Source organism: Mytilus edulis, chromosome 2 (assembly GCF_963676685.1).
Source record: "Mytilus edulis chromosome 2, xbMytEdul2.2, whole genome shotgun sequence".
Taxonomy (NCBI): domain Eukaryota; kingdom Metazoa; phylum Mollusca; class Bivalvia; order Mytilida; family Mytilidae; genus Mytilus; species Mytilus edulis.
The window spans coordinates 665,152-687,799 of NC_092345.1; the positions used below are offsets into that span (position 1 = coordinate 665,152).

Consider the following 22,648-nt stretch of genomic DNA (forward strand, 5'->3'; position numbering starts at 1 on the left):
TGCGTTTGGACATCACATTTTTTTCAAAGCTACAAGTTTATGTTTATCTTCTTTACAAAAAAACCAAAACAACACGTTTGATAATTTCTTGCGTCCGAAGCGCTTTTCTGGATTTACCTTCATCAGGAACGCTCAAAGCCAAACATTTGAAATCCGAAGATGTATAATTACCGAAACCGTTGAAGAGCTATATGTCAAAAATACCTAAAATAAATAGCCAAATCCATCTAAAGCCAACTTTGCTTGAGAGAGTTGAAACCTTAGTCTTTTAAGAATTTTAAAATTTCTAAACGGACAATTATAGTAAAGTTTGTTAAATCATGTCAGTACCGAAGTACTGACTACTGAGCTAATACTACCCTCGGGGACTGATAGTCCACCAGCAGAGGTATCGACCAAGTGGTGTTAAAAAATGAAAACAACACGTATAACGTAAAACTATCAAATCAAACAGTAAAGAATCGTTAAACTTGGGACGTGTTAAATTTGCTTAAACTGAGTAAACAGCTAGACATCTTTGAAAATATTGAGAGAAAAAAGGTTTAAGGATGTACTTATGTGAAATTAAATAAATCAAGAACCTAAAATTGACACTATTTATAGCTGGAAGAGCATTGGTTAAGAAATAAAATAAGTTGAAAATATTGATAAGTCATGGAGCTCCTTTTCGAGATATTTGATATCTAAAATTTGGCGGGAAAAGGCTGACTCGGACTTTTACCTTATATATTCATTGATATTATGTGGGTCTCAAATCAAAAGAAGGAAAATAAAAAACTGCTATAGTTTTGGTAAATGACCTGTTATGAGCTATTTAAAAATCTTGTTGAAAAAAAAAAATTGGTGTTATGGGGCATAATATTTTACCCTGTATTGTATGGAAAAACACCAAGGAGTCCGAACCTTTGACACAAATGGCAAAACCTCACCTAAGTACATCCTTAAGCAGAAATAATTCAAACTGAACATTAGAAACTATATAAGAATAAAAATTCTGAAAACGGATTATTAACACTAGAGCATATGAATGCATTATGTGCAATGAATTGGACGTTTGTAATAAGAGGAAAATATAAAGAGTCGCAAATATTACAGCAAGTTATTCATAATTAGTTTTTAATCAGGAATTAAAGAATTGTAGAGAAAACAACATTTACCAACTGTTATAGGATAGTAAATTATATCACATGTATCTCCAAGTATTAAATATCAATAAACAGCTGTTGTATAAAAGATGGACGAAAGATACCAGTGGGACTGTAAAACTCATAAATCGAAAATAAACTGACAACGCCATGGCTAAAAATGAAAAAAGTCAAACAGACAAACAATAGTACACATGACACAACATAGAAAACCAAAGATAAGCAACACGAACCCCACCAAAAACTAGGGCTGATCTCAGGTGCTCCGGATGGGCAAGCAGATCCTGCTCCACATGTGGCTGCTGTCGTGTTGCTAATGTGATAACAAATCCGGTAAATAGTCTAATTCGGTAGGTCACATTAATGTAAGGGAAGGAGATTGTAGTTACGACGTAAGGAACATATCCGATATCATGTGTGAAACGGTTATTCTACAACGGTCAACCAACTCGTGATGGCGTCCGTGAAATTTACGAAGGGATGATTTCAACTTAAATATTTGGAACTCTTGATTTAATAGCTTCCTTGGGAGCAGCAACCCTCTATCAAGAAAATCAAGCACGGGAATATCGTATCAATTGGGAGATATATACCCCGTATGCAGGTGCTGCTGGAATGTTGCTACTTAGAAATGGAAAGTTCACAATTAGAAAGCTGAAATCATCTCTTTTGTCGTAAAGTTTTGTTTTCAACCGACCCTCATTGTCAATTTGTAGATGTAAGTCAAGATATGCGGCCGACTTAACTGTAAATTTCGTTTAAACGTCAGGAATATGTTTATATGTTTCTAATAAAGAGGTGGTAATAGATTTGAGCGACAAGTGTTCAATGTCTTAGATATATTCAGATATCAGAACAGATGTATTTGTTTTTACATTTACCGTATACATGTCATATTCCAGATTGCAAGATTTCGAAAAATTAAAGACTGCCATTGGTGGTAATTCCTGAATTCAAACAGGTGCTTAACTCTTCGACGCAAGTTTCGTTTTTTTCGTGTTAATGAGTTCTTTCTCTAAATTCTATTTCCTTTTTATATGTATGACATTTGAATAAGTATTGTTCTCTCTAATAAAGCGCAAACATCTGATTTTTGAATAACGGAGTGAAGTATTGCGAGGTAAAATACAAAAAGTTATACATTAAGATGTCTTATTTTAAATATTGATCTCTTCGGAAAAAAACAATATCAAAAATGTTGAATTGTACGCTCATTTATATATTACGATTTATACATACAATCTTATAGTGTTAAATATATTAACAAGATCTACACTTACAATGGTTCAACGATTTTACAAACAAGTTATTTCAATTAACCGTCAGATAGATATGAATGAAGACACTACACTACAAAAACAATCGTGCATATACTAGTTCATTTATGGTGTTTATAACATTTTAAAAGAAAGCGTGATAAAAACAAAAATAAATTTTGATCATTTTTGTTTAATGAATGGTATATTCTTTGACAATTACATTCATTTATATTTCACAGAGAGAAAAAAAAATGGTTAATGGCGATCTCTCCAAGAGTATAGTCTATCTCATTCAACAAAGGATGTTAAGAAAGGAGGTATAAATTAAACTGAACTACATATACAATTGCCGTTGAAAAACAATTGAAAACGACATTTTATATTTATTGTGCTTTCATTTAACGTAAACAAAACCCCAAATGAAACGCAAAGACAATGTTAAACTCAATACATGTTTCTTTTTATCCCAAATATATGAAAATGTCACAATTCTTCTAAATTTGTGACGAATTCGAAACGTAAATTTGTGCAGCACAGTTCCTAATTAAGTATGTCCAATTGATCGTCAAAGATATGAAAGCTTTATGTTTCAAATAATACATTTTTCAAAATCTTGAAGAAATCATAACTTTTTGCGTGTCATGTATTGACAGGGGAAAAAGGGGCATTGAAATTTCTGCAAACCTAAAGGCAAGTTAACCAAGTACGATACAGGTAACACTACAGCAAAGTCAATGTAAACCAGTAGATGTTCCGGAGTTGAAGGAAGGTCTCGGAAATAACAGAGAAGACCGAAGATATTTGATTTATATTTAATTCCACGTTTTTATTTACAGTTAATTCAGAATTTAAAGCTCATGCAACTGCTGAACGTAATGTTTCAGACAATGAATTAACAAAAAAAAACCAACAAGCACACCAAAGCAAACCGTAATAACAGCATTTGTTTTTAATTCAAGGAAACAGTGAGGCCTTAAACACGTAAATGTTTGAGGTCTGCATCTGAAGGATGGTCTCGAAAATTATCGAAAACAACGAAGATCACTGTCTGAATAGTAATTTCAGATATTTGAAGTACATACAATTATTACTTTATTGTTCACTGTATTTGTATACTCATCATGAAGTGATGTCTATCAAGGAAAATGTAGAGGTTCATCATCATGTGTTATGTCATTACCGTAGGAGAGATGTGACGGATTTGTGATTTTAAAAACTCCATATTTTGAGGATGATGCTTATGTGATAGATGCATAGTCAGCAACTGCCATCATTGGAAACTTGAATTTCTTCTTTTGGATGAGCTTTATTTCGGATCATTGCTTTAAAGTCTCCTAGCCGTTAAGCAACGCTGATGTATTCTGTAAGTATATTGCTAATAACCATAGTTTAGTTTATATTATAATGTACACCTCTTTAAACAGTGTTTGGAACATTTGATAATCAATTACAAGTTTATTAATAAAAGCTAAATCGTACTATTACATTATACTGCTAATGGCGAAGATTGATAAACTCAAAATCATAAAATCTGCTACAAACTTACTTCTTTCTCATCGACATAGGAACATGAAAAATATTAAAATTAATGAAATACATTGTTTTTAAATAAGATAAAAGTTCAAACGTGCTTTAGTGTCAAACAATAGTATTTCAGCGTCATGCAATCATAGTTCAGTTTCAAACAATCCTACTCAGCGTCAAACAATTGTACTCAGCGTCAACCAATTACCCTATAGCGTCAAACACTTTTACTAAAGCGTCAACCAATCGTTGTCAGCGTCAAATAATCGTACTAAGCATCAAACAACCGTGCTCAGCGTCAAACTATCGTTCTCAGCGTCAAACAATCGCCCTTTAGCGTCAGGCACTATTTCTCAAGCGTCAAACAATCGCACTAAAACGGTCACCCAATATTACTCAAGTGTCAAACAATCGTACGCAGCATCAAGTAATCGCCCATAAGCGTCAACCACTATTACTCAAACGTCAAACAATAGTACATCAGTGTCAAACCTTCGACTTTGAACGTAATAATAGCGGATTTGAACGACCATAGTAGTCGTGAGTTATATACATTTTCAAATACCGTTTAGTTTTTTTAATGTATTTCCTGTGTTGTAAGATAAAGCGAGTTCAGTTAAATTATAAAACAAGGTTTCATCTAATACACTATAAAAAAAGAAGTGGTATGATTGAAAATGAGACAAATAACAACCAGAGTTCATATGAAGTGAATGCATGAAATTTATTTCCACCAACGCAATAATAATGTTGTGGATCAGAAAGTCCAGTATTTTGATGATATCATCTTTGATATATTTGATACTTGATTGAACGCAGTTTTTTACAATGTCTTTATGATCTCAAACAACAAATGTGTATTTCGATCCCCCTTTTTGTAGCTAATGATCTGTTAAATTAAAGAATTATTCAAACTTTCGATTGAGCCTTACATTTCATAATGCAATTTGTAGTTTGCTTTAAATATTTAATGAATTCAATAGATAAATTTCGAGTTGGATGCACTTCCGTCAAAAGCTTTGGTTTAAGTTAACATCATTTGTGCGTTTACAGAAGTCGTCACTTTTGATCCAATGTTAAACGAGTAGTTTGAAAACTATAAAGCACTATTGTACGAATTATTTTGCAAATTGAATTCTCTTAATTATCTTTCAGCACTGCTGTCATTATGGAATTAAAATCAAGTTCATACGGAACACATATTATTTCTAGATAATCCTGCATAATGACGATCATTAAGACGCTTGGTGAACGTTTATAGTGCAGGGATATGGGCGATTCTCTCTATCTGGTAAATGACGTTATAAAGGCTCGCATAATTGCCGAGTTTTTTTCCGGTGACGAACAAACTTGAAAGTGGTCTATTAAATTGACACCGCTATTTCAATCGCTATTAATCATTCTTTATAGTTGTGTGAAGTTTAAAAGTCTATCAAGGAAAATGTAGAGGTTCATCATCATGTGTTATGTCATTACCGTAGGAGAGATGTGATGGATTTGTGATTTTAAAATCTCCATATTTTGAGAATGATGCTTATGTGGTAGATATATGTGGGATTCAAAATTTTGTAGTGCATTCCGATTCTTTAATGAGACATATAAAATCAATATTGTTTAAGATGCGTTGTGTGCTGGAACAACACTATAGCTGTCGTGAAGAAGAAGATGAAGTATTCACATTCTCTGGCATTTTTAAAGGATAAGAAATATGCGTGCTCATCGTTAATCATAGATCTTGAACGTGCTTCTGAAAAATCACCGGTCAGCTTTGATCCATTTAGAGAAAGTATTCAATTTGAGATCATCTTACCGCACTTGACTCATTTGCCTACATAGTCAGCAACTGCCACCATTGGAAACTTGAATTTCTTCTTTTGGATGAGTTTTATTTCGGATCATTGCTTTAAACTCTCCTAGCCGTTTAGCAACGCCGATATATTCTGTAAGTATATTGCTAATAACCATAGTTTAGTTCATATTATAATGTACACCTCTTTAAACAGTGTTTGAAACATTTGATTATCAAGTACAAGTTTATTGATAAAAGCTAAATCGTACTATTACATTATACTGCATACTCGCGAAGATTGGTACACTCAAAATCATCAAATCTGCTACAAACTTACTTCTTTTTCATCGACATAAGAACATGAAAGAAAAATATTAAAAATAATAAAATACATCGTTGTTTAATAAGATAATAGTACAACCGTGCTTTAGTGTCAAATAATAGTATTTCAGCGTCATGCAATCGTAGTTCAGTTTCAAAAATCCTACTCAGCGTCAAAGAATTACCCTATAGCGTCAAACACTTTTACTCAAGCGTCAAACAATCAATTTCAGTGTCAAATAATCGTACTAAGCTTCAAACAATCGTACTCAGCGTCACACTATCGTGCACAGCGTCAAACAATCGTAATCAATATCCAACAATCGCTCTTTAGCGTCAAGCACTATTTCGCAAGCATCAAACAATCGCCCCAAACGGTCACTCAATATTGCTTAAGCGTCAAACAATCGTACGCAGCATCAAGCAATCGCCCATAAGCGTCAACCACTATTACTCAAGCGTCAAACAATAGTACATCAGTGTCAAACCTTCGACTTTCAATGTAATAATAGCGAAAAGAACGACCACATTGGTCGTGAGTTATATACATTTTTAAAAACCGTTTTTTTTTAATGTAATCCCTGTGTTTTGAGAAAAAGCGAATTTAGATTAAATATAAAACAAGGTATCATCTAATACATAATAATAAGCACTATTTCTCAAGCGTCAAACAATCGCCCTAAACAGTTACCCAGTATTACTCAAGCATCAAACAATCGTATGCAGCATCAGGCAATCGACCATAAGCGTCAACCACTATTACTCAAGCCTCAAACAATAGTACATCAGTGTCAAACCTTCGACTTTCAACGTAATAATAGCGGTTAGAACGACCATAATTGTTGTGAGTTTTATACATTTTCAAATAACTTTTTTTTAATGTATTCCCTGTGTTTTGAGATAAAGCGAATTTAGATTGTAGGACTCTAAGGTGCGATGGGGAGGCTAAAGTACGTTGGTCACGCTAAAGTGCGATGGTGTTCGCTAAAGTGCGATGCTTCCATACGCTGAAGTCTGAAGGTCCGCGAAAATATAGACGTTAGAAACATAGTTCGATAATGACGTTAACAGTCGTTTAAATACAAACCAAAAATGAACATGCCGGATAGATTAGGAATATTTGATTAACAATGTTTACACCAAATGTCCATGACTTACGATTAATTGATTTAATTGAACCGTTCTTTGTCGGCTGAATCACAATGTTTATTTTTTCGAGTGCTGGAATAAGGACTTGTATCCTACAGTCGACCATTTTACTATATAGATACCAAATAGTATACGCATACTTATCCTGCTTCTATTTGAAGCGAACGGATACATTCAAATCATTGTTTATGTGGCAGTTTACTTTGTAATCCCCGTTAAAATGCCGTCGAATTTAATGAAAAGTAACGTCGGTAAACTAAAATAAAGATACATGTTTGCATGCGTGAACTATAAATTGTCTGCTAAAACATTAGTTCGTACTGTGCATTGTAGGAAAATAAAACATGTATTTGTACTCGCTACATTTACAAAAAGGAGAAAGATCGGCGACCATTGCATTTCTCTCGCATTTAGATTAAAACTTATACAAATAAATGTTGCATATCCCGACAATGAACGAATTTTTTATTTTTGATTTTCAATGACAAATGTAAGGGATGTAGTAACATTAGTGTGAACGGCATTCTTCACCAATTATCCAAATATTCAATACGCTCTGAATTGTTAAAAAATTATTTTACATGATTTATAATATTTTCAAAACATAAATTACCTTTATAGCAATTATTACTTGGTAGGACTTGTTAATTTAGAAACAATCACTTCAGTCTACCGGTAAATTGAAAAGCTTATCACATATGTTATACCTTAGGATAATTGCTTTTGCAAAAAGACTTTTTTAACCTCGATGTTTTATTACTTCGAATCTTACCCTTTGGACCATCGCACTTTAGTGTGACACACCATCGTACTTTAGCGAACAAACTATCATCGCACTTTAGCGTGAGACGCCATCATACTTTAGCGTAGACCATCGCACTTTAGCGTTACCATCGCACTTTAGAGTACCATCGCACTTTAGAGTCCTACAAATATAAAACAAGGTATCATCTAATACACTTGAAAAAAGAGAAGTGGTATGATTGAAAATGAGACAAATAACAACCAGAGTTCATATGCAGTGAATGTATGAAATTTATTCCCATTAACGCAATAATAATGTTGTAGATCAGAAAGTCCAGAATTTTGATGATATTATCTTTGATAAATTTGATACTTGATTGAACGCAGTTTTTTAAAATGTAAACTTTTTTTATGATCTTAAACAACAAATGTGTATTTCGATCCCCCCTGTTGTAGCTTACGATCTGTTATCCCAGATGCTAATTAAGACCAAACAACAAATTGGCAGTATTTGGCCACAGCCTTTAATTGTATATTCTCATAATTTATACATGTTGTATATCACTGAAAAATGAGGTTACGCGCATATTGCTGATTATGGCAACCGTACTGTCATATATACATATATATATAAATTACTACCACAGATAATGGTAACTGAAGATAGGATTAAAACAATTTGGAAATCACCGTGGGAACACAGGTGATGGATCGAAACCCTTACATTGTTCATCTAGATCTGTAGTAAATGATCCTATTCATAAAACAAAATGTTTTTTGATGCAGCGAATTATGCAAATCACAGGCCTAATAAATTCAAAGTCTTTGTTGGAAGGTTCGATAACTTCGATCAGACTTCTTCACAGGTCCTGTCTGTCCAAATGGCCAAATACATATAGGTGTTCAAACAATTGACAACTGAAACATCACCTGAAATTATAAATTACAACACAGGCAGTATCTTATTCTAATACATTGTATTTACAATAAATATACATTTCGGGAGGAGGGAGGGATTTTGAATAAAATTTTCCTCTGATAAGTTATTTAAGCAGCCTCTCCTGTTGGACCCGAATTAAAAAAGGATCGTGACGTCAAATTGTATGGTTCACTAACCACCAATGAAATTTGAGTTTTCCTAAACTCACTAATAACCAACCAATGTAATAGTACAGCGCATCGTGATAACTGAATTTAAGTACAGGACTTAAATTCTATTATCCCAGATGCTAATTAAGACCAAACAACAAATTGGCAGTATTTGGCCACAGCCTTTAATATTATATTCTCATAATTTATACATGTTGTATATAACTGAAAAATGAGGTTACCCGCATATTGCTGATCATGGCAACCGTACTGTCATATATATATATATATATATATATATATATAAGTGCCTATAAATAGCAGCACATGACATACAAATCTATGGGAGTGTGGATTAATCAGTACAGAGATTAATTCAATTACACAAATAAAATTATAGATTGCCTAACAATGTAATTTTAACACACTATTTAGTATGTAAATATAAGAATGTTTAAAATATTTACAAAATGATGAAAATAAACGCAATATTTCGCTAGACCAACTAGCTTTATCAAGCGTGCATCTATCCAGGTGAAATCGGATGTAGATGATGATCTACATCCGATTTCACCTGGATAGATGCACGCTTGATAAAGCTAGTTGGTCTAGCGAAATATTGCGTTTATTTTCATCATTTTGTAAATATTTTAAACATTCTTATATTTACATACTAAATAGTGTGTTAAAATTACATTGTTAGGCAATCTATATATATATATATATATATATATATATATATATATAAATTACTACCACAGATAATGGTAACTGAAGATAGGATTAAAACAATTTGGAAATCACCGTGGGAACACAGGTGATGGATCGAAACCCTTACATTGTTCATCTAGATCTGTAGTAAATGATCCTATTCATAAAACAAAATGTTTTTTGATGCAGCGAATTATGCCAGATTGACAGTGAAACAGAGTAATGATTCACTGTCAACCGCCATATAATGGAGGTTCGCTGCCAAGCTGTGAGCCAAATACATCCACTAAAAATCAAAGCAAACTTCAAGTTACATGTAACTACTAATAAAGTTGCTAAATAAAAAAATACAAAATAAAACAAACTATATATATATATCTACATTAAAATTTTACACAAGATCAATTATACAAAGTTTGGCTTAGGTTACAATATTGTATATTTATATCACCGAGACAAAAACACAAAATAAAACTACATATTTCATACTTATATATCAGTAGAAGGGAACACATGACCATTTGTTTTAAGCATGAAAAACTCAAGACCACCTTGAATTGAACTTAAAAAAATGTTATTTCCTATAACAGACAAATGCACCCCATCAAATTTATACATGTTTTCAGTCCTAGAGATGTCTGGATAGCGTATATAATAACCACCCGATTCCAATATAAAGTTAGTTTCTGCATTATTAACCCTGTATCTACATTTTTCCATTGCCTTACTATCGTTAGAGTATCTCCATTTTAAACGAGGCAACATTTGTGACCACACAATTTTTGTGTCAGGACATAGCTTGTATCAACTTTTCTCTTAAGTCTTCAGTTTTTATATTCCCTAAATCATTAGCACCTACATGTACGACCAGAAATTTAGGAGGATCTTCATATGTTTTCATTATTCTTATTTGTCTTCTTAGCTGACTTGTAACCATGCCTGATTTCCCTTGCCACCAAATTTCTGCATTTAATCTGTCAAGACAGAGGTTAGTCCCACCAGGACGTTGCCTAGATTCAATAAAGGCATTCTTCACTAATAAAGACCCCGTAATCCAAATCTTTGCAGGTTTACCTATACAAATTTTTGTTATTTTTTGTAAATTTAACCAATAATAATACAATTTAATTCAATACAAAAAGTTTTTATGATCTGATGTAAGTTTTGTAGGCATTGGATTTCTAACGCCCTAGTTGCATGATTATGGCATCAGGCACACCCCCAAGTGACAAACTTGTAGCACAACCAATGCGAAATGAATGAGAACTATAGTTTTTATAATTAACCCCGACTCTCTCCAGTGATTTTTTCAATACCGTTATGAACTGATAACGAGTAAAAACTGCGCCATTGTAGTGACAAAAAAGTGCTCCTGGTAAAGGAGGTCTATCCATGAGAAAAGACTTTATTAACTTGCATGGGCAGGTCTCTGAATTAGGTTGGGATTGAAATGTAATTAAGGCACCTGTACCCAACTGTTCAGTTTTTAATGAAGGTACACGTATATTTAAGACCCCAAAAGATGACCATGACACATCAGATATAGAGATAATATGAGCTGACTTTCCATTACTTACTGCTAATTCTCCTATTCTCAAAAGACCATGATAGGCTAACGAGAAGGCAGCCTGAAACAACTTAACTTCATAACTGGAGGAACAAATAAACGGTAGAATTTTAACTATTAATAGAAGTAATTCTTTGGTAATAGGCAATCTTGAATCCCTTATTTTTGGCCTTGTCCGGTTAACCCCCTCCATTATTTTCTTTATAATAAATTTTTGAGTTAAATCTTCAAAGTCATTCATTCTACTGAAAAAACTTATCCCTGCTAAATAACACTTAATAGAGGAATGGGAGTAACTTGCTTGAAACAAATATGCTATAAAATTGCACAATTCATACAAAGGTATTGGCCATACATTTGATAAACCAAACAGTTTTCTGAACTCATTAAAGGCCAATACACCTCTTTGATATGTTGTTAAAGTACTTGGGGCAACTGAACTATCGATAAGGGACCCAATTATATGTTTGAAATTAATGTCAAGAAATCTTCTGGTATCCCTGCTGGGGTCGTTCTGGCTGTTGGAACCAGAGCTCTGAAACGTGACATCTGAAATCGAGAGATGGCATCAGCTACCTTGTTTTTTGATCCTTCAATATGCACAGCTTTAAATTGTATATTGTTCATCATTGTCAGTAACACAAATGGACGAATCAGTTTCATTATTTCCTTATCTTTTGATGACCTTTTGTTTACAATACTAACCAATGCAAGATTGTCAATATTAAAAAGGATCTTTTTGTTTTTTAGGTTTTCTGCCCATAAATACATGGCAAGCACCACTGGAACCAACTCTAAAAATGACATGTTCCTCATAATTTGTAAATCTTTCCATGTTTCAAGCCATCTAAACTGAACCCATGACCCCTGGAAAAATGCCCCACAGCCCAAATTTGGGTTCCCAGAGCTATCAGTGAAAAGTTGTAAAATTTCGTTAGATGTCCAAATTTGTTCTGGAAAGAAACACTGGCCATTAAAGTTCTCAAGGAACTTTAATAACATGGCTATATCGGACTTCACCTCTATATTCAATCTTATTTTATGAAACGGCTTCCTTGCATACCCCATCAAATCATAAAATATACGAATGAATGCACGCGAGGATGGAATGGCTTTTGAACAAAATGAGAGTAACCCTGTCACAGATTCTAACTCTTTAAGTGTCATTTTTTTTTTAAACAATAAAGGTTCAAGAATCACTTTAAGCTTTTCTAGCTTTTCTGGTGGAATCAAAATCATCATGAGTTTGGTGTCGATAAGGAAGCTCAAAAAAGGTAAAACCGTGGTTGGTCCCATTGTTTTATTTTCTGCAATGGGAACACCTAACTCATTACAAACATTGGTAAATGTATCCATCAACACCAAACAATCATTTGTGTTTTCGGCCCCTATAAAAATAAAGTCATCTAAATAATGATCAATAGAATTTAAGCCGGACTGCCTTTCAACAACCCACTGAAGAAAATTAGCAAAGGTATTGAAGAGTTAACACGACAGCGAGCATCCCATAGCTAACGCTTTATCCACAAAATAATAACCATTAAATTTTATGCCCATTAAATCAAAATCAGCAGGATTTACAATTAACAAACGGAAGGCCGATTTTACGTCCATTTTGGCCAAGGAAACATTACTTCCCAATGCATAAATCTTGTCAAGTATACTGTCTAAAGTGGAATAACTAACTTTACAAAGTGCGGGTTCAATATAAGAATTCACACTATTATTATCAGGATGTGATAAATGAGTTATTAACCGCCATCCCCCGTCTGATTTCGGAACTAGACCAATTGGTGAAATGCGTAAATTTGAAATTGGCAATTTTGAAAAAGGGCCTAAAATCCTACCCAACTCTATTTCTGTTTTTAATTTGTTCAAAGTTTCCAATTTAAAGTGCTCTGCGGAAACTAAATTTTTTGACATAACATGTTCCCTAGGTCCTGTATATTGTAAACGAAAGCCAAGAGAAAATCCTAAATACAATTCCTCAGCTGCCTCCCTGTTCGGATAATTTTTAAGTAACTCTTGCAATCTTTCAATTCTTATTGGGGTATGCCCTAGTTGCCATAGACGTGCCAGGAGCTTTCGGTCTTGTTTGTTGCTGTTGCCTGAATACAAAATTTTGAGAAGACATTACTCCAGGTCTTGAAAATCTTGAGTTGACATATGGTTGTCTGACCCTTGAATTTGGTGTTGTTTGTGAAGGCAAATTATATTGCCTGAATTGACAGTTTATAACTGAGTGAACACCATGACATTGTATACATGCATGACTATATTGACAAAATGAATTGAAACATTTGCCGTTATAATTTAAGGCATAGCACTTTGACTTTTTATACACATTTCTATTAGCAGAAAATGTATTGTAACCAGAAGAAACTACTTCCAAATTTTGTGTGCCACTACTAACAGCCATATATAATAACCAAAGCTCTGAATCTACTATAGCCCATGAACTTGCCGGATCCAGTGCTTTGCGCAACCTAAATTGCTCATCATATAACTTCCAACCTAAATTATTTGGATTTCTTTTTGCACCCAAACGTACAACTGACATGTATTTAAGTAATTCTTGTAATCTACCTGAATGCACAGTACAATATACACTAACAAAAATGATAAATGCTGATGTCCACTGGTCAATAGACCCAATTTTGTTTTGCAGATTTTCTGTTTGCACAATAAATTCACCCCCTCTAAAAGCAAGCTTTTGTGTAGCCTGCTGAGTATTGTTAACTAACAAAATGCCTAAATCTATAAATTCACTTTTCATAATTTTTTCTCTAATACTTTGAGAAACATTAAAAGCAATATTAGCATGCATGCTGGGTATCTGAACAGGGTGGTCAAAGGTACTGAATGGCATTGTAAAATTTGAGGCACCATTAGTATTACCTAAGGAATGTTCTGGAGGATCTTGACTGGTTACAGTGTTGTACTCTCTTTGGTCTGGTAGTGGTACTCTTGAGTATAGAAGTGTGTTAGCTGTGCTCGTCAAATTGACTGGCCCTGTATTTGCACTGGTATATATGCCTGCCCCTGTCTGTGAAATTAACATTGGGTATGTCCCAGTAAAAGTAGTAACTGGTATAAATGGTGTACCAGTACCAACTGTAGGCAATGGTGGTGCCGGTACTGACATAGTGTCAGGTACTCTCTGGTTAGCCTTTTTCCTTGCTGATGCAGCAGCCACTATTGGCAAATTTTTCCTTTTCCTGGCAGACCGCCTGAGCTGTGCTGCCATGACTCTTATAGAATAACCCGAATTAAAAACAAAAAACACTGTCTGAATACTCAGTTAATCCAGATTGATTATTGCTTGATTAATTGTCCAGTAGAAAATATCACACATGTGTAATTAATATATATATACGAAGCAAATTACTGATGTATCACAAAATGCACAAGACAGCTAAAATTAATTTAAATAGGCTGTGACCGTTTTATTATTTAAAAGACAGTACTTATAATAAGGTTGTGTGAATTGCATGTAACTCTGTACTCCATTATCCATCAGGAACACCCATATTTCGATAATTATTTGACTTGATGTTATTGTTTACATTAAGTACCAAATTACCTCTTGTACAATCCTTGTACAAGATTCAGAGTTGTACACCGGTGAAACTCGTGCATAGTCATAGAAGGCGAAACAACGGAGACTAGTGTATTATTAATGTGGATTCTTTTCAGTAATAGAACTCAGAACGTTGAACTACATATTTAATAACTATACAAAGCATTGTGGGTACATTCCATTTAAGTGTGTAAATAAACAATAACTAAATTAAGTATGCGGACCAGGACGCGTCTTATAAATTCAAGTATTGAAACCCATTAATGTGGGCGTGTAGCCAAGATGATATTCTCCTTTCACATGATAATGGACACAATCAACGAACGGAATATTTTTCCATGGCTCCAGTACGCATACCAACACGAAAAGTTATTTCAAAACTCGCCAGATAAAACATTTTTGCTAATTCTGGTAGTCCTAACATATTACCAAGAAGCATTATTTACCTTTGTTATATTTGAAAATTAGCAACAGAAACGAAAAAAACATTGATAGAAAATTTAATAAACCATGTGCTCGCCATGTGCTCGCCATGTGGTTCTGTAAGTCAGTTACATGTATCCCTAATTTTTGGATAATTAACGTCAATATTTGTCTTTTTTATTGCACGACTCCTCGTTAAATGTGCGTACAGCTATAACAATTCCTTTCAAAAAATATAATATAACATAAAATAATCCCTGACAATTATTTTGAATAAAATTTTCCTCTGATAAGTCATTTAAGCAGCCTCTCCTGTTGGACCCGAATTAAAAAAGGATCGTGACGTCAAATTGTATGGTTCACTAACCACCAATGAAATTTGAGTTTTCCTAAACTCACTAATAACCAACCAATGTAATAGTACAGCGCACCGTGATAACTGAATTTAAGTACAGAACTTAAATTCTATTAAATTAAAGAAATGTATTCAAACTTTCGGTTGAGCCTTAAATCTCATTAAACAACTTGTAGTTCGCTTTAAACAATTTAATGAATTCAATAGACAAATTTCGAGTTGGATGCACTTCCGTCAAAAGCTTTGGTTTTAGTTTACATCATTTGTGCGTTTACGGACGTCGTCACTATTGATCCAATGTTGAGCGATTGGTTTGAAAACTATAAAGCTATATTGCACGAACTATTTTGCAAATTGAATTCTCTTAATTATCTTTCAGCACTGCTGTCATTATGGAATTAAGATTATGTACATACGGAACAAATATTATTTCTAGTTTATCCTGCATAATGACGATCATGAAGACGCTTAGTGAACGCTCTATCTGTGAATGACGTCATAAAGTCGCGCATAGTTGCCAAATTTATTCCGGTGACGGACAAACTCGAAAGTGGTCTATTAAATTGACACCGCTATTTCAATGGCTATTAATCATTCTTTATAGTTGTGTGAAGTTGCCAAGTCTATCAAGGAAAATGTAGAGGTTCATCATCATGTGTTATGTCATTACCGTTGGAGAGATGTGACGGATTTGTGATTTTAGAAACTCCATATTTTGAGAATGATGTTTATGTGATAGATATATGTGGGATTCAAAGTTTTGTAGTGCATTCCGATTCTTTAATGAGACATATAAAATAAATATTGTTTAAGATGCGTTGTGTGCTGGAACAACACTATAGTTGTCGTGAAGATAAAGATGAAGTATTCACATTCTCTGGCATTTTTAAAGGATAAGAAATCTGCGTGCTCATCGTTAATCAAAGATCTTGAACGTGCTTCTGAAAAATCACCGGTCAGCTTTGATCAATTTAGAGGAAGTATTCAATTTGAGATCATCTTACCGCACTTGACTCATTTGCCTGCATAGTCAGCAACTGCCATCATTGGAAACTTGAATTTCTTCTTTTGGTTGATGTTCTTTATTTTGGACCATTGCTTTAAACTCTCCTAGCCGTTTAGCAACGCCGATGTATTCTGTAAGTATATTACTAATAACCATAGTTTAGTTCATATTATAATGTACACCTCTTTAAGCTGTGTTTGGAACATTTGATAATCAAGTACAAGTTTATTGATAAAAGCTAAATCGTAGTATTACATTATACTGCATACTCACGAAGATTGATAAACTCAAAATCATACAATCTGCTAAAAACTTACTTCTTTTTCATCGATAAAGAGGAAAATGAAACATATTAAAAATAATAAAATACATCGTTGTTTAATAAGATAGTAGTACAACCGTGCTTTAGTGACAAACAATAGTATTTCAACGTCATGCAATCATAGTGCAGTTTCAAACAATCATAATCAGCGTCAAACAATTGTACTCAGCGTCAAACAGTTGTACTCCGCGTCAAACAATTGTACTCAGCGCCAACCAATTACCCTATAGCGTCAAACACTTTTACTCAAGCGTCAAACAATCGTTGTCAGCGTCAAATAATCGTACTAAGCATCAAACAATCGTACTCAGCGTCAAACAATCGTTCTCAGCGTCAAACAATCGTAATCAACATCAAACAATCGCCATTTAGCGTCAAGCACAATTTCTCAAGCGTCAAAAAATCGTACTCAGCGTCAAACAATCGCCCTAAACGGTCACCCAATATTACTCAAGCGTCAAACAATCGAATGCAGCATCAAGCAATCACCATTTAGCGCCAACCACTATTACTCAAGCGTCAAACAATAGTACAATAGTGTCAAACCTTCGACTTTCAACGTAATAATAGCGGTTAGAACGACCTTAGTTGTCGTGAGTTATATACATTTTCAAATACTGTTTTGTTTTTAATGTATTCCCTGTGTTTTAAGATAAAGCGAATTCAGATTAAATATGAAACAAGGTATCATCTAATTCACTATGAAAAAAAAGAGAAGTGGTATGATTAAAAATGAGACAACTAACAACCAAAGTTCATATGAAGTGAATGTATGAAATTTATTTCCACTAACGCAATAATAATGTTGTGGATCAGAAAGTCCTGTATTTTGATGATATCATCTTTGATATATTTGATACTTGATTGAACGCAGTTCTTTACAATGTAATGTTTTTACACATAAAGAAACGAGACAGATCTCCATCCCAAACCATAATATCATGCCATGCAGGAACCCCACATAAAGAAATGAGACAGATCTCCATCCCAAACCATCATATCATGCCATGCAGGAATCCCACATAAAGAAATGTGACAGATCTCCATCCCAAACCATCATAGTTTTATACTCAGTGACATGCTCTGCTCTCTCCATACAATAACCTAATATATTCTGAACTGCCAACTGGCATGACCATCATAATCATAGATCTTGTCCATTAATTATTTTGTGGGGGGGGGGGGGGGGGGCGGGGGGATTTTTGATTATTTTTCCATGGGCAACTTTATGTAAGGGGACTGACACCACGCGAATACATTAGTACATGCATGTATATACTTGATAGGGACAAAATCTACAAATAATCATGCTCTTGGTTTTTGCAAAATCAAATATGATATGCAGATTGGTTTAGTTCTTTATTGAAGGCTGTACCTATTGCTATAAACTTTTACATCATTTGGTCTCTTACAAATGGAGAGTTGTCTAATTACAATCATACTACATCTTCTGATTTTTTTTGTGTTCCATAGCAATTTCTTAAAAACCTTTGGAAATAAAAGCACTATTTATCTTCATCACTTGGTTTGTATAAAAGTCAGATTATGACAACAAAGAATTATTCCCATACGTCACAATGATTATGGCTTAAAAAGAACTGTGATAGGTACATGTAGATGTGAAATTGGCAATCATATCAGATCTCCTTTTTAATAAGAGAGATAACTTGGCCTGATTAAATGTTACATATACTTAGCTACAGTCATGACAGTGTGACAATAACAATTAGTTTATCATGTTCATTCAATCGATAAATGTTGAACAAATGCATGTACTGCACAAAACAAAAAATAACAAGGGCATGTCACATTGATACTTGTAAGAATTTTAATTCTTTTTGGTGCACATATTACTGAATAACACAGAAATATTGACACAATCATTATGAAAAACACAACTTTTTACTTTTTTCCCTTTTAATAGATTTTGTTTTCAGTAAATTGATTTGTGACTCTGTAATAATTTTGATTTTTTTATCAAGATGGTGCAGGAGTTTCTCTCTACATTGAGGACCCATTGGTGGCCTTCGGTTGTTGTCTGGTCTATGGTTGGATTGTTGGCGCTTTGACACATTCCCCATTCAATTTTACATATACAATTTTTTTTAATTCATAATACCCTTGCTTAAAATAAAAAAAACATATATGAATATTTGCCTATAAACACATGAAACATGATAAATATCTATATAGATTCAGAAAACTTTGAAATATTCTTTCAGATACCCATTAAGCTTCTAAAGATATAGATCCAAAACAATAAAATTGAAATTTTAAAATTGTGCTCTACCAAACTTGACGTTTTCAACATTGAGGTCTCTCAGTTACTGTAGTAATTGCCCAAATATCACCAAAAGTCAAATATATACACAAAAAAACTAAAAAGGTATTGAAATGTTCTGTTGGTTACTTTGAATCTCCCAAACTGGTTACAGTTTCATGTGTGTTTTTCTTTTAGCTCAGTCACCTGACATAAATTAATGGAATAGTCAAGTTATACATTTATACATCAGTTTTTTACTTGAAAATGTTTTCAATTAATTATATTAGAATAAGATGAATTTGAATATTATACATGTATATCATGTATGTAGTAAAACATTATTCAAGTACACATATTTGAAGTTTAATATAATTTTTTAGAGGATTCACATTCATAACTCTGAGGACTTCATAAACATTTGTTATGTTTGTAGTGGGATATTTTAAAAAACCCTTCTGGCATATCTGGAGTACATGCTCTCATTAATATTTTTGTGTGCGTTATCTGTTTTTTTTTATTTTTTTTAAACTAGTTATAGATCTAATAATGTTTAAAGGTTCAATTGTTATGCATTCTTATTCTGATTTGCATTATGTATGTACTGATGTAATGTCTAGTATACTGGATTTAAGATTTTACATACTTTATCTTATACATGTTATATGATACTTTATCTAAATAAAGATAAACATTCCCCATTTTCATTTTTTTGCAATAAAATGTACTTTAAGAGATATCGGTACTCACTTTTGAATTTTCATATCCATGCAGAATATATATCAATTGTTATATTGTAGGCTGTTTTTATTGAGAAATTAATACCCCTATATACGCAGTCAAATTTACTGTAAAATCAAATTCATTTTTTTAAACATAAAAACCCAATATGGCTTTTAAAGTGTCATTTCCAAACAAAACAAGGTGCAAACAATACAAAAACACATTAATCTCAAAAAGGTTGTTGAACAAAATTTCCAAGTTCTGCCTGGTTTTCTATGGCATTGCCTCTTAATATCAATTTTCTAATAAAAAGGTGTTAATAGATTTGAGCGACAAGTATTCAATGTCTTAGATATAGCCTTTTCATCTAAATTTGTTTTTTTAATGTAAAATTAGAATAATAGGTGAAAAGGCCTTTGTTAGACCTCGAAATTGAAAGTATTATCCTTTTCTTGTATTTAACTATTGGTTACTAATGAAAAATCATCAAACAAATAATCGTGCTTTGGTACTGGCTGTTATCAAAGGGAGACAAATCAATCTCAATTTCAATGTGTTTAAAACCCAGGAGAGATAAATATTGTTACAGGGTAGCTCATCAACTATAGTCTATTTTTAAAACATCCTCTAGATATTTATTTTGCTAACCCATGTTTTATAATTACATGTAATTCCTCACTTTGGGCTCGCAAAGTAAACTTTAATAAAAACCCTGAATATGTATTTGCTATGTAATCTTTGTGGTTTTGTGAAAAGATAGTTTGTATTGTGTACGTTGAGGCCATATAGTTACGTATGGAAGTTAAAAACGAGATGTGTGGAAAATAAAGGGCCATTATTAAAGCAAACAAATCTGACTCGTAATTTTTGCATATAGGAAACAAATCATGTTGTATATCACAATTTGTCGTAGAATGATGGGTTGTTGATGGGTGTGAGTCATTATGACACTGATAAGGGGGTGGACAGAATTAGAGCTATGGAATGAGAGGACTAGAAATGAGAATTTGTTGGATGAAAGCTTGAGGCAGGGTGGTTTTAATTTAATCGTGAGAAAAGAGTTGTTAAAACAGAGATAATTCATGTTGATGACAAAAATAGGAGTGTCGAGGAACAGATAATGGAGTGAAGTAGGAGTTTGGGGAGGGAACTGGGAATCAATTCCCCCTGTTCACCAACTAACTGAATAAATAAGGGGTCTGACAAATGTAAAAGGATCAATTATGCAGGGGATGCAAACCACAGATTGGTCTAATTTGACAACTGATAAATAAGAAGAGGATGGATGCCGAATGTAATAGCGCTATCTTAATTTAAAAAAATTAAAACAATATGTAATTTATTCATTAGGTACATTTTTTATTATGTAGACCAAAAGTAGAGAAATGTAGCATCGAATGACTCCAATAAATAAGAACGCATCCGGCAGATCACAGCTTCCCATGGTCGGACTGAACGTGACACAGACATCTCATTGTTGTGAAAAACCATGCACAACTTTAGCCTAGGCAGCCCTGTGAGTGCTTTCTATCAACAACAAATGGAAGTGTTTAACGACCTTGACTGGCTATACAGCCCTCGCACGGTCGGTTTCTATCAACAATATATGTGCAAACAACTTATATAAAATGATTAAGTCTTTCATCAAAGGTTATAGATGATAAGCATCGATGCAAATATTGACCTTTATGACATAAATACTTATCTTTCCCAAATGAATTCAAAACAGCAATATCTATTCAATTTAACAAATATGTACTGAAAAGTGCCATGTAAATCGTTAAATACAGAAACACGAAATTTCTATTTTTAAACAAGGGAAATAACAATTACATGACAATCCTGTCTTCCAAATGTATTTAAAAACAGTTTGTGTTTATAGACAAATACTAGTTAGAAAGAAAGAAAAAAAACCCACACACACACACTGAAGATAACATGTTTTAGTTGCAACAACTTTATTGTTGATAAACAACTGCCAACTTGTACCGGAAACGAACAATGGTTTGGAACAAACTATACACTACGAACGACAACTCGACCTAGAATGTTACTCACATTTGTAGATAATGTAAACAAACATTGATTTAAAAAAAAGCGGTAATATGTAGCAATAAAGAACAATCAAAATGCTGTAGTAAAGATCATCAGGAAATTAATCTGGGTTGCCGCCCGGAGATGCCGATAAGTCATATTTTACAAAATCATGTCTTCAGGGGAAGTGATGAATTGTCCTTGCCAAAATCACAATTAATTCAGGTATCTATCATTACTTACATATATTGATACCACGATAATACATTGATAATACTGGCTTGTCAAATATACCTTATTGCCAAAGAATGCAGCAATAGTTCTGTCGTCGACGGCCAAAGAAAAAAATCGTGATGATAAAGCATGCAAATTGACCGTCTCCAAAAATATTAAATTCTAAAATATCGTCCTTTTCGCGCCAGACGGCTATTGAAAAGGCTACTATTAGATATTCAGATATCAGAATAGATGTATTTTTTTTACATTAACTTTTCATATGTCATATTCCAGATTGCAAGATTTTGACGAATTAAAGACTTCCATAGGTGGTAATTCATGCATTCCAACAGGTGCTTACCTTGTCGACGCAAGCTTCGCTTTTTTCGTGTTTATGAGTTCTTTCTCTAAATCAGATCTCCTTTATATAT

The 22,648-nt window shown here is 33.3% G+C and overlaps 1 protein-coding gene and 1 long non-coding RNA gene across 2 annotated transcripts; one reads left to right on the top strand and one right to left on the bottom strand.

Moving 5' to 3' along the window:
• Window positions 1-1,549: 1,549 nt before the first annotated feature.
• On the top strand, window positions 1,550-21,446 carry LOC139511187 (uncharacterized). Its single transcript, XR_011661980.1, has 5 exons — window positions 1,550-2,106; window positions 2,644-3,767; window positions 5,084-5,870; window positions 16,036-16,795; window positions 21,338-21,446. It is a non-coding gene; the product is annotated as an uncharacterized lncRNA (long non-coding RNA).
• On the bottom strand, window positions 9,746-14,560 carry LOC139511186 (uncharacterized). The gene has a single exon (XM_071297766.1). It carries the CDS (start codon window positions 14,543-14,545, stop codon window positions 13,334-13,336), a length of 1,212 nt encoding a protein of 403 aa, XP_071153867.1. The 5' UTR covers window positions 14,546-14,560; the 3' UTR covers window positions 9,746-13,333.
• Window positions 21,447-22,648: the final 1,202 nt, after the last annotated feature.